This window comes from Salarias fasciatus, chromosome 20, assembly GCF_902148845.1.
Source record: "Salarias fasciatus chromosome 20, fSalaFa1.1, whole genome shotgun sequence".
Taxonomy (NCBI): Eukaryota; Metazoa; Chordata; class Actinopteri; order Blenniiformes; family Blenniidae; genus Salarias; species Salarias fasciatus.
Genome location: NC_043764.1, coordinates 22,610,613 through 22,623,030, shown reverse-complemented (window position 1 = coordinate 22,623,030; position 12,418 = coordinate 22,610,613). Strand labels below are relative to the sequence as shown.

Below are 12,418 nucleotides of genomic sequence, written 5' to 3'. Positions count from 1 at the left end.
GAGGTGGATTTCCCCAGAAAATCTCTCTGTATCCATATTTATATAATCACAGTTTATGTGAAGGCTTTCTGTTTTTATAATCCTGACTACAGCATTGATGCTATTTTATTTTTCGTTTCAATGGTATTTTTCTGTTTGTTTTTCCTTTTGGATCCTTCTGTTCCCTTATACATCATTCATTTTAGTGGACAGGAGAGTAAATACTACCTCTAGAATGAGTTTCAGGGAGGAGCAGTGAAACAATAAGTGGAGGGCGCCGGGTGAAGGGGTGATTTGATCCCACTGTGAGTCCCCTTAAGGACATTCAGAGCAAAACCTGTGTTTTCACTGAAACATCTTGACCTCTTGGCCCCAGAGGAGAACAGCTGAAATACGCCAGTGAATGTAAAGGATTAGTGAGATGATCACCTTACGGAGCGATACTCCACCAAAGACAGATCGCAGCTTTCGTCGAGCTCTTCATCCATTGCAGATAATAACCCCAGTGACTCCTGACTGTGCCAGCCTCCAAATGCCAGACTGTGTTTGCTTTATGACTCTTGACAGCAGCTAATGTGAGGTTTAATCATGTGTGTGTGTGCAGCCCTGCAGACGAGGAGGACTGAGGCAGCTGGACTCTCTGTGTCCTCTTTGTGTCAGCAGAGAAAGAAGCTTTTATTTGCTGCTGCTGACTCTGACTCTTCAGGGTTCGACCTCTGCCGCCGCCGGCCGCCGCTGAAGACGAAGCAGAGCTTTTCTTTTTGCTTCGGGGATTCATTCAGATTAATTCGACGGACGATGTGATTTAGATTTTTCTTGTTTGTGTCTGTGACAGTCCAGCAGTGAGGGCTGCCAGCGTCCCTCTATAGAGACAGCCGTGGAGAGGTCGGAGGTCACTTCGCGCATCAATGTCGCTCACTCCGAGTCGAAAGCCCTCCTCAGGTCAGCGCAGGTACTGTCCCTTTCCTTTCGTGTTTTTTTTTTTTTTTTTTTTTTCCCCCATCATCCAAACACTTGTGGCCCAGCAGTGCCACATATCGAGTGTTCCCTCTGCCAGGCGCTCGGTGGGGACTGGAGGCGGCGGCGTGCGGTATGCCCACAGTGACACCTCCAGCACGCACACCTACCCCGGTCGGGTCAAGGCTCCGGAGGGCAGCCCCACGGCTCGGACGTATCCCAGTACGCCCAGGTGAGACACACACACACACACACACACACACACACACACACACACACACACACACACACACACACACACACACACACACACACACACACACACACACACACACACACTGCCCGAGCCTCTGAGGCCAGAGTCTTCCTGTGTGGCTCTGAGGCACGGGTGTCTGCCTGGATGTTCTCAGAGTTTTCCTGTTTAATTCCCAAAAAAACTGTCTAAACTCTCCCTAAACTGTGAATCCATGAGTGTCTCTCTCTCTCTCTCTCTCTCTCTCTCTCTCTGTTGGACCTGTGACAGCCCGCCGATCTGTCCAGGTCCCTCAGAGTCAGCTGACCCCTCATGATATTAACTTGAATGGAGCAGATACGGAAGACGGATGAATGTGTCCACACAAAGCATTCCGTCTAAACAGACAAGACAGCTGCTGGCGGCCGCGACCGTCTGAGCGAGTCGGCCCTCTGATGGACTGGTCGAGTTCCTGCAGGCGTCTCACCAGCTGAGACTCCGGCGGCCCTTCAGCTCCATTTATGTAAAGGGGGATATTATTAGAAGCATGTTTTAATATAGGCGAGAGCAATCCCTTCAACACCAGAAGCAGCGTCTAAAGTATCTGGTGAAGCTGAATCTACTATAAACCCCAACAAATTAGTTTCACAAAAAAACTTTAGAATTCAAAAACACAGAAAAACACTTGGTTCTCTTGTTTGACTTGTTTAACCAATATTGCTTGTTCCCTTCGTTTGTATTGTGCCAGTTTTGGCAGTGGTCTGTGTGTAGTTTGTAAAAAAAAAATATTTACTTTGACATGATTCTAATTTAGCTGTCAAGGCTGTGGAGGCTAACCAAGGACCACGGATGAAAACAAACCACAGCAGTAGTGTTGTTTGTGTGCTGACGGATGGGCGCTGTCCCTGTCACATTCAGGCGTCAGGCGAAGCACACGTCCTGCAGCGACAACCATGGCATCAGACCACCGACCCCGGACCAGTACCTCACGCCCCTTCAGCAGAAGGAGGTGTGTATACGACACCTGCGAGCCCGGCTGAGGGAGAACGTGGAGAGACTACAACACAGGTGACGCCTTTCTGCCTGGTTTTGGTGCTGATGTTCTAGTTGATGGGGTGTCTCATCTCTTTGATGGACCTTCAACCTGCTGGTTTTCTTTCAGGGACTGTGAAATCGATGAGTTGAGGACGCAGCTGTACAGGATGCAGGAGGACTGGATCGAGGAGGAGTGCCACCGCGTGGAGGCCCAGCTGGCCCTGAAGGAGGCCCGCAGGGAGATCCAGCACCTACAGGAGGTTGTGGAGTCCGTCAAGACCAATCTGAGCGTCCGTGAGCAAGACGCCCACGACCACAAGCCATACTCAGGGTTGCAGGGAGCTCGACCCGGGGGCCGGTCTCGCTCCTGCGGCTGCTCCCCGGCCAGCACTTTAACCCGCGGCGCCACCCACACCCGGCTGAGCAGCGAGGCTCTGCAGCTGGAGCGAGGCTCCAACGCTCCCGAGGCGAGCGGAGCCGCCCGCCCGGCGGGACAGACCCACCTGCTCCTGGAGGCGGCGCTCCTGTCGGAGCAGCTGCCCCCGCAGAGCCACGTCCGGTCCCCGCTGTCGGTGCCGCGCTCCTCCACCTACGAGCGGCTGTGCAGCGGCGGCGCCGTGCTGCCCGTCTCCCACTCCTGCCACACTCTCAGTAGCGGCTGCAGGTGCAGTGGACACGCCTACCTCCCACACCATCACTTGTTCCTGCACTTACCTCAGGAGGAGCCGCCGGCGACGGCGGCGGCGAGCACTCCAGCCCCCGCCGCCGAGTCCGACCCCGTCCCCGTCCCGGTTCCTGCCGCCGGGAGGAAGCCAGAGGTGCGCTCTCAGGCCTGCAGCCCCACCATGAGCTGGCTGTGCGAGGAGAGCGTCGCCGAGCAGCTGAGCGTCATTTCGTCGCCCACACTGGACGTCGCCCCGTCAGGCCCACAACCCCCGCCATCGACCTTACCTCCCCTGTCCCCTGTCGACCGCCCCTACGCCGCAGATCCTCCGTCCCCCGGCAGACACGACACGATACCCAAGACGCCGCTGGAGCCGCGGACCCGCCAGCCCCGGCCTGTAGCTCCCCCTCCTCCGGCGAGGCCGGACGCCACCGTCCTGGAGCTGGACGAGGACAGTAACGAAGACCCCGAAGGGACCGCCGACCGCCCCACTCAGCGCTGCCACTGGAGCCGCTACTTCCTGGTGGATCTGCTGGCCTTGGCGATGCCGGTGGTCCCGACCATGGCGTGGCTGTGCCGAGGGGCGCCACACGACGTCGTGCCCGTGTACCACATCGGGTCCCTGCTGAGAGGCTGCTGCGCCGTCGCCCTGCACTCGCTGCGACGGCAGGGCGCGGGCCGGGGGCGCCGGCCCACCAGCATGAACGGAGCGACGTCCGTCTGACGTCCACCTGCAGGCACGGCGCCGTTCCAACACGGTGACAGCCGGGAGTTAGAGATCTCTTCTATGGTTTTTGTATTTTACATAAAGCCCCTCGTGATTCTATAGCAACACTTTGCCCTCGAGGACAAAGGATTAGTTGTACGTTGAATTCTTTCCTTCTTGAAACCTCTCTACTGCTCCTGCCTGCAGTTTCAATGGTCTTTATTGCAATATGCATGTGGCCCAGTTCGTTTGGGTTCTTCTGCTTGCATCGGAAACATGGTTCTTTTTTTTTTTTTTTCTTCCTAATGAGCAATCAGGGCAAAATATAGATTTTTATGAAAAGAAAAGTAAGTGAAGCAGCCTGCTTCTCTGTTTTTAAAGATAATGTTTAAGAAATTGCTCATAAATAAAAGGATGTAAGTCACCATGGGGAAAGGATTTTGCGTCACCGTTGCTGCACAAAATGTGAAAATCAACTTTAATGTAATATACTGCTTGTGGGTTTGGGAACAGAAAAAGGAGGGGGTGTAAGACTGATGATGACTGATTTTCTCTAATGGAGCAAGAAGACCTGAAACCTGCAGGGCAGAAATGTGATACCGAAACCAAACACAGAGGGTTCGTACAGTTGTGTTTGCTGGATTCACTTATCCTGCTTCACGGCAGTGAATCACTCCTTTGAAATGGTGCCGTGCCCGAATCCAATGTGTATTTGTGGGATGAGGCACGCTGCTTGAATCCCTGACAAATGAAAACAGAAAAACCAAAAAAAAAAAAAAAAAAAGAAACTGTAGCTGCTGCTTGAGGATCCTGCTTGGATTTTTTTAAAGACTCGGATGAGTCCACACAGCAGTGCTCATCCCACAAATGTATGTTTCATGCAGAGGAAGCACAATTTGACAGGAGGAATGAAAACACCTTCCAGCAGATTGAGATTTAAGGCCAAGGAGCTTTGTTACATAAAACAATCCACCAAACATGAGTGTCTTTACTTATGTTCTCTTCAATCTGGTGATTTGAGCCTTCAAATGGAGCGACGTGAGAACCTTTCCTACACTGGATGTCTGCCTAATGTTTGAGAATTGAATGTAATGATAAGTATAGACTTCCTGAGGATGCGCTGGATCTTCGTACTCCTTGACGGTTCACCTTATTAGTTTTCAGGTTGCAGGACTTTTGCTTCTAAAGCTACAGTTTTGCTTGATGTCTGTAAGAAAACGACTGAATAATGCAGCGTACCCAATGTTTCCTGTTCCCCTGGAGAAATAAAACATGCTTGTTTTCACTTTTTTTTCTTTTCATTTTATTATTAGTGTGCTGTGGATACCATCAAATATCGATCCATGAATCGGCGTGGAGGATGCGAAACGTTAAGCAGTGACATACGATGGGCGGAGTGAAGGAAAAATAGCTGCTTTTATTAAATTAACTCTTTCGATGTGTTTTGAGTAAGCCACAGATCATCACACCTTTCAACAAAGACAAAACCTTCATTTCACAACATTGGTTTTTTTTTTCTTCTAGTTTGGCCCACAAATCAAATACGTGTGCAACAGTGAACATTACAGCGATAAAGTCATTTATCTCATAAATGAAGAAATGATGCTGCGAGGAAAAAAAAGAAATGTTTCATCTGCAGAGCGCTGTAGGCAAATCATGGCAAGGATGTGCTTGATTTGTGAAACCCTGATTAACAATATATTCAGTACATTTTTCAAATTCAGCCCATTAACCATCACAAAGGTTATCCACTTAGCTACTCACCTTCACTAACGATTTGTTCTTGTTTTTACTTCAACACAATTCATTACCCACAATCAACACAAATTTACTCTAAAGGCCACGAAGCCACAGAAATGAGATTCAGTACTCAGGACACGGTTTTTTTCCTTCTAAAACGTGGTTCAGGTGGCAGACACGATTTGTCAGTCAATTTTTCAAGTAAAAAACAAACATCACAATAAAAATACAGAGCAGAATATGGAAAAGTAATTGGGGTGGGATGGCCTATGACTTATTACTGTATAAGAGTCTAAAGTATAGCATGAAGGGAAAAGGTTTAAAGCAAGTGATGGAGCACAATTCGTATCTAAATGGGGAGGAGGGTGAACTAGTGAAGCTATAGACATATAGGTCCTATGCAGGAATCAACAGCAGGAATCATGTGTCAACGTTTTTCCTCCATGTTCCCAAGATAGGAGACAACCTGAGGAGACAACAAACACAAAACGCCGTCTTAGTGCAGATAGAGCGGATTACAAGACACTGACACCCAGATCTTGTTATGTCTACACCATCTAGTCGCCACACGACGGTGAGTGAAGCACAACAGCTGAACACAAACAAATAAAAGTCAGAGAATCGGTGTGTGGAGCTGCAGCGACAAATGACACTTCTTACCCTGAAAATTTGAGTGGAATTAAACAAAGCTGAGTGCACAAGCTTCAGGCTTCCAGACTAAGCAGCTCCACATCGAAGGTGAGAGTGGCGTTCGGAGGGATGACCCCGGGATGACCTTTGGAGCCATAGGCGTAGTCCGGCGAGCAGATCAGCTTCGCCCGCTGTCCCAGGCTTAACTGTGGGGGAGAGGGAGACGTTAGACCTTTAAACGCTCCCCAGTGCCTGGAGAAAACCCAGGTACAGACAGAGACAACATGAAAACTCCACACAGGAACAACCATTCAGATAGGACCAAAACACTTGGAGGTGAGAGAAGTCGCTGCTCAGCGAGGACGCCGAGTGTCAAACGTTTTTTCTTCACAGTCTCTTTTTTCCCCCTGCAGACGAGAGCGGCTCCCTACACCGTGATACAGTCGGTCTGGTGCAATGTGACGGTGTTAAAATAATGTGCGCATGATGACTTCTGTTCAGAATCATTCAGGGAAATTCTGAAACAACACAAATCTCAAAAGGAAAATAAATTGTGGGATCCTGCTATTAACAAGAGTGTTACATTTAATTCCATGATCAATAGTTGTAATTTCGTTGAAGGGACTGATGAGAAATGCATCTGTGCACACATTACAGGCTTTCATTTCAGTCTTATTTTAGCCTCCAGGCTTTCAGGCACACCAACTGACAATTAAATGTCACAATTTGACTGCTGGAGATTCATTAAACGCTGCTGGAGCGTGGGAGGAAATTGTGGTACGAGGAATAAACCCGGACAGACACAGGAGGAGGAGATAGAGGCATCGACCTGGAAATAAACGCAGATCTTGCTGTGAGGCGACAGTCCCAATCACTGTGCCACCATACCCGAAGAGCCTTCTCATCATTTCATTTCCATATGAGAACCAACATGACATTTTAAGACCAAAATCAGCAGATATTACTCTGCAATCAAACATTATTAGAAAAAACCTAAGTGATTGATACTTACACATATATTAACAGAACACCTGGAAATTGCCTCTATTGAGCATTTCAGTGTGCTTAAAAGATTATTCAAAAAAGAAAGAAGAAATTGAAAGCTCTTTCTCACCTGGGCTACTCCCTCATCCCAACCACGGATCACCTCCTGGTGTCCGATCTTGAATTTGAACGGCTTTCCCCTATTCCTCGAAGAATCAAACACTTTTCCATCTTCCAGGGTGCCTGAAAAACAAAAGAACAAACCCAAGCTGGCAGGTCAGCAATGAACAAATCATATTTATTGACTGTGCATATGATGTGGCAATTCTTCATATTTCAAATATAGCTGTAACGATGAAAATGAGAGCAAACCACTCTTTAAAAAAAAAATACATTATGAGAATCATGAAGCAAATGAATAGGGAATACCATCTGCAATATTAAGTTTATCGTTTGATCATATTTTCTGATCCTACCACTGTTAGTGTGGGAGAAATGAGAGGAAACAGAGAGACATGTAAGATCAGCCGTCTGACGCCTAAAAATCATTACAGTAGCGGACGCATCCACGCAGAATGGACAGTATGCCAGATCCACTCTTGATTCAACAAATTGACCTCTTAATGCTTTTTTCCTGATCTAATTTAGACCGTCTGAGAACAGGCCTCTCTCTGGTGACCTCCGCAGGGGCTCGCACACCACACGTTGAGAACCACTGCTTTTACAGTATTACAGTGACCTTGCTTCTACCGAGACCTCTATAAGCGAAGAGGAGCTTAGTGAAAAGATAACCGCTTTGAGCTGATTTGAATGAAACAGAAAAAAAAAAAAAAAAAATTCAGCAGCAGCGATCAGATCAGGAAAGTAACGGGTAACGAGCCCGTTTCAGGCTCCGCAATCACAGCCGCGTTACTATTTATAACACAGTAATTCTACTCGTTTCCAGCAAAATGAATGATATCACAGGACTAAAATAATCTTTATGGGGTTTCATGTGAACATTAATGAAAGGAAGTCTCAGTTTTTCTGCGCCAGCCTAAAGCTAACATTGCGCGTTAGCTTGCATTAGCTACGATACCGTTCTGACCACAACTGGACTCTCCTTTCTAATAAAAACGAGCAATTTCCAATCAAACTGCGGGCTATTTACATAAATACAAGACCAATCACGCCAGCACTGTGATCGTATTAGCTTAATATGAGCAAAAGACAGCGGTGGTGATTCATTAACGGGCTCACGATGGTAGCTGCGATGCTAACGGAGCAGGAGCAGCGACCCGCCGCAGTGAGCCGCAGCAGCCTTCACTTTCTACTCACTCCCATATTTCATACATAATCCACTAAAAGGACAAACGGGGGATGTGGAATCGACATGAAATAAAAAAATGTATATATAAAAGCTGCCCTGAGCTCCGCACTCACCGACATAGTGCACCACGACGCGCTGCCCCTTCTTCGGAAATGTCTGTCCTGTAAAAAAGGAGAAAACCAGTGAAATCCGATGTAAAACACAAAAGCCGCACACTCCGTAAGTAGATATAACGTTCATCTTTTACACAAAACGGAATAAATCTCACCATCGCCCGGAGATATTGTCTCAATTTCAACTCCCATTTTCGCTCTGCGGTTCTCTTCCTCTCGACCACCCTACAGTACGAGCGGAGGCAGGAAACCAGGAGGAGGCAGGAGGCAAGGAGACAGGAAACCAGGAGGAAACAGGAGGCAAGGAGACAGGAAACCAGGAGACAGGAGGCAAAGAGACAGGAAAGAAGGAGGAAACAGGAGGAGACAGGAGGCAAGGAGGCAGGAAACCAGGAGGAGGCAGGAGGCAAGGAGACAGGAAACCAGGAGGAGGCAGGAGGCAAGGAGACAGGAAACCAGGAGGAGGCAAGAGGCAAGGAGACAGGAAACCAGGAGGAAACAGGAGGAGACAGGAGGCAAGGAGACAGGAAACCAGGAGGAGGCAGGAGGCAAGGAGGCAGGAAACCAGGAGGAGGCAGGAGGCAAGGAGACAGGAAACCAGGAGGAGGCAGGAGGCAAGGAGACAGGAAACCAGGAGGAGACAGGAGGCAAGGAGACAGGAAACCAGGAGGAAACAGGAGGAGACAGGAGGCAAGGAGACAGGAAACCAGGAGGAAACAGGAGGCAAGGAAACAGGAAACCAGGAGATAGGAGGCAAAGAGACAGGAAACCAGGAGGAAACAGGAGGAGACAGGAGGCAAGGAGACAGGAAACCAGGAGGAAACAGGAGGAGACAGGAGGCAAGGAGACAGGAAACCAGGAGACAGGAGGCAAAGAGACAGGAAAGAAGGAGGAAACAGGAGGCAAGGAAACAGGAAACCAGGAGATAGGAGGCAAAGAGACAGGAAACCAGGAGGAAACAGGAGGAGACAGGAGGCAAAGAGACAGGAAACCAGGAGGAAACAGGAGGAGACAGGAGGCAAGGAGACAGGAAACCAGGAGGAAACAGGAGGAGACAGGAGGCAAGGAGACAGGAAACCAGGAGGAAACAGGAGGAGACAGGAGGCAAGGAGACAGGAAACCAGGAGAAAACAGGAGGAGACAGGAGGCAAGGAGACAGGAAACCAGGAGATAGGAGGCAAGGAGACAGGAAACCAGGAGACAGGAGGCAAGGAGACCTGAAACCAGAAGACAGGAGGCAAGGAGACAGTAAACCAGGAGGAAATAGGAGGCAAGGAGACAGGAAACCAGGAGGAAACAGGAGACAGGAAACCAGGAGGAACCAGGAGGAAACAGGAGGCAAGGAGACAGGAAACCAGAAGACAGGAGGCAAGGAGACAGGAAACCAGGAGGAAACAGGAGGCAAGGAGACAGGAAACCAGAAGACAGGAGGCAAGGAGACAGGAAACCAGGAGGAAACAGGAGGCAAGGAGACAGGAAACCAGAAGACAGGAGGCAAGGAGACAGGAAACCAGGAGGAAACAGGAGGCAAGGAGATAGGAAACCAGGAGGAAACAGGAGGCAAGGAGACAGGAAACCAGGAGGAAACAGGAGACAGGAAACCAGGAGGAAACAGGAGGCAAGGAAACAGGAAACCAGGAGGAAACAGGAGGAGACAGGAGGCAAGGAGACAGGAAACCAGGAGATAGGAGGCAAGGAGACAGGAAACCAGGAGGAAACAGGAGGAGACAGGAGGCAAGGAGACAGGAAACCAGGAGATAGGAGGCAAGAAGACAGGAAAGAAGGAGGAAACAGGAGGCAAGGAGACAGGAAACCAGAAGACAGGAGGCAAGGAGACAGGAAACCAGGAGGAAACAGGAGGCAAGGAGATAGGAAACCAGGAGGAAACAGGAGGCAAGGAGACAGGAAACCAGGAGGAAACAGGAGACAGGAAACCAGGAGGAAACAGGAGGCAAGGAAACAGGAAACCAGGAGGAAACAGGAGGAGACAGGAGGCAAGGAGACAGGAAACCAGGAGATAGGAGGCAAGGAGACAGGAAACCAGGAGATAGGAGGCAAGAAGACAGGAAAGAAGGAGGAAACAGGAGGCAAGGAGACAGGAAACCAGAAGACAGGAGGCAAGGAGACAGGAAACCAGGAGGAAACAGGAGGCAAGGAGACAGGAAACCAGGAGGAAACAGGAGGCAATGAGACAGGAAACCAGGAGGAAACAGGAGACAGGAAACCAGGAGGAAACAGGAGGCAAGGAAACAGGAAACCAGGAGATAGGAGGCAAAGAGACAGGAAAGGAGGAAACAGGAGGAGACAGGAGGCAAGGAGACAGGAAACCAGGAGGAAACAGGAGGAGACAGGAGGCAAGGAGACAGGAAACCAGGAGGAAACAGGAGGAGACAGGAGGCAAGGAGACAGGAAACCAGGAGATAGGAGGCAAGGAGACAGGAAACCAGAAGACAGGAGGCAAGGAGACAGGAAACCAGGAGGAAACAGGAGACAGGAAACCAGGAGGAAACAGGAGGCAAGGAGACAGGAAACCAGGAGATAGGAGGCAAGAAGACAGGAAAGAAGGAGGAAACAGGAGGCAAGGAGACAGGAAACCAGAAGACAGGAGGCAAGGAGACAGGAAACCAGGAGGAAACAGGAGGCAAGGAGACAGGAAACCAGGAGGAAACAGGAGGCAAGGAGACAGGAAACCAGGAGGAAACAGGAGACAGGAAACCAGGAGGAAACAGGAGGCAAGGAAACAGGAAACCAGGAGATAGGAGGCAAAGAGACAGGAAAGGAGGAAACAGGAGGAGACAGGAGGCAAGGAGACAGGAAACCAGGAGGAAACAGGAGGAGACAGGAGGCAAGGAGACAGGAAACCAGGAGATAGGAGGCAAGGAGACAGGAAACCAGAAGACAGGAGGCAAGGAGACAGGAAACCAGGAGGAAACAGGAGACAGGAAACCAGGAGGAAACAGGAGGCAAGGAGACAGGAAACCAGAAGACAGGAGGCAAGGAGACAGGAAACCAGGAGGAAACAGGAAGCAAGGAGACAGGAAACCAGGAGGAAATAGGAGACAGGAAACCAGGAAGAAACAGGAGGCAAGGAGACAGGAAACCAGGAGGAAACAGGATGCAAGGAGACAGGAAACCAGAAGACAGGAAGCAAGGAGACAGGAAACCAGTAAGAAACAGGAGGCAAGGAGACAGGAAACCAGGAGATAGGATGCAAGGAGACAGGAAACAAGGAGGAGGCAGGAGGCAAGGAGACAGGAAACCAGAAGACAGGAGGCAAGGAGACAGGAAACAAGGAGGAAACAGGAGGCAAGGAGACAGGAAACCAGAAGACAGGAGGCAAGGAGACATTAAACCAGAAGGAGGCAGGAGGCAAGGAGACAGGAAACCAGGAGGAGGCAAGGAAACAGGAAGAGACAGGAGGCAAGGAAACAGGAAACCAGGAGGAGGAAGGAGGCAAGGAGACAGGAAACCAGGGGGCAGGAGGCAGGAGACCAAGAGGAGACAGAAAACCAGGAGAAGATGGGAGGCAAGGAGACAGGAAACTAGGAGACAGGAGGCAGAAAACAAGGAGGAAACAGGAGGCAAGGAGACAGGAAACCAGGACACAGGAGGCAGTAAACCAGGAGGAGACAAGGAAACAGGGAACCAGGAGGAGAGAGGGGGAAAGAAGAGAGGACATCAGGAGGAGACAGGACACCAGGAGATAGGAGACAAGGACACAGAAAACCAGGAGAAGACAGGAGGCAAGCCAAGGAGACAGGAAGAGACAGGCAACCACGAGAATACAGGAGGCAAGGAGGCAGGAAACAAGGAGAAGATAGGAAAAAAAGGCAGCAGGGACTCAAAAGGAGACAGAAAACAAGGTGGAGACAGGAGGAAAGGAGGCCGGGGTGACTAAAGTCGAACTGGACTTGTAAAACTCAGAATTTTCACATCAAGTTGAACTTTATAGTAAATAATGTGTTGTAGATATCTGTAACAATTAATATGGACAATTATATTGCAGCATTAGACATTTGCAATGTGGATGTGAAAAAAATGCTAACTGTAAAATACATGCAGTCAACAT

At 49.5% G+C, this 12,418-nt stretch overlaps 2 protein-coding genes across 2 annotated transcripts in view; one reads left to right on the top strand and one right to left on the bottom strand.

Annotated features, from left to right (window-relative positions):
* The window catches only part of snpha (syntaphilin a), a 7,697-nt gene extending 2,778 nt beyond the window's left edge, over positions 1 to 4,919 (top strand). Inside the window, exons 2-5 of the mRNA XM_030119869.1 lie at positions 815 to 931; positions 1,037 to 1,168; positions 2,087 to 2,236; positions 2,331 to 4,919. Coding sequence (XP_029975729.1) covers positions 888 to 931; positions 1,037 to 1,168; positions 2,087 to 2,236; positions 2,331 to 3,591 — 1,587 coding nt within the window. The 5' untranslated portion in view covers positions 815 to 887 and the 3' untranslated portion in view covers positions 3,592 to 4,919. The remainder of the gene's footprint in view (positions 1 to 814; positions 932 to 1,036; positions 1,169 to 2,086; positions 2,237 to 2,330) is intronic.
* Positions 4,920 to 5,097: 178 nt separating this feature from the next.
* On the bottom strand, positions 5,098 to 8,661 carry LOC115408913 (peptidyl-prolyl cis-trans isomerase FKBP1A-like). The gene is made up of 5 exons (XM_030119882.1): positions 8,505 to 8,661; positions 8,350 to 8,397; positions 7,058 to 7,170; positions 5,974 to 6,149; positions 5,098 to 5,779 (listed from the first exon to the last, which is right to left on the bottom strand). Exons 1-4 carry the CDS (start codon positions 8,539 to 8,541, stop codon positions 6,018 to 6,020), a joined length of 330 nt encoding a protein of 109 aa, XP_029975742.1. The 5' UTR covers positions 8,542 to 8,661; the 3' UTR covers positions 5,098 to 5,779; positions 5,974 to 6,017.
* Between the last annotated feature and the right edge of the window lie 3,757 nt (positions 8,662 to 12,418).

Bases quoted from the DNA above. Each gene is read 5' to 3' on its own strand.
- LOC115408913 (XM_030119882.1), bottom strand. From the start codon at position 8,541: ATGGGAGTTGAAATTGAGACAATATCTCCGGGCGATG. The intron at 8,398-8,504 runs GTGAGATTTATT...CCTTTTTTACAG, and splicing joins GACAATATCTCCGGGCGATG to GACAGACATTTCCGAAGAAG. The intron at 7,171-8,349 runs GTGAGTGCGGAG...TTTGTTTTTCAG, and splicing joins CGTCGTGGTGCACTATGTCG to GCACCCTGGAAGATGGAAAA.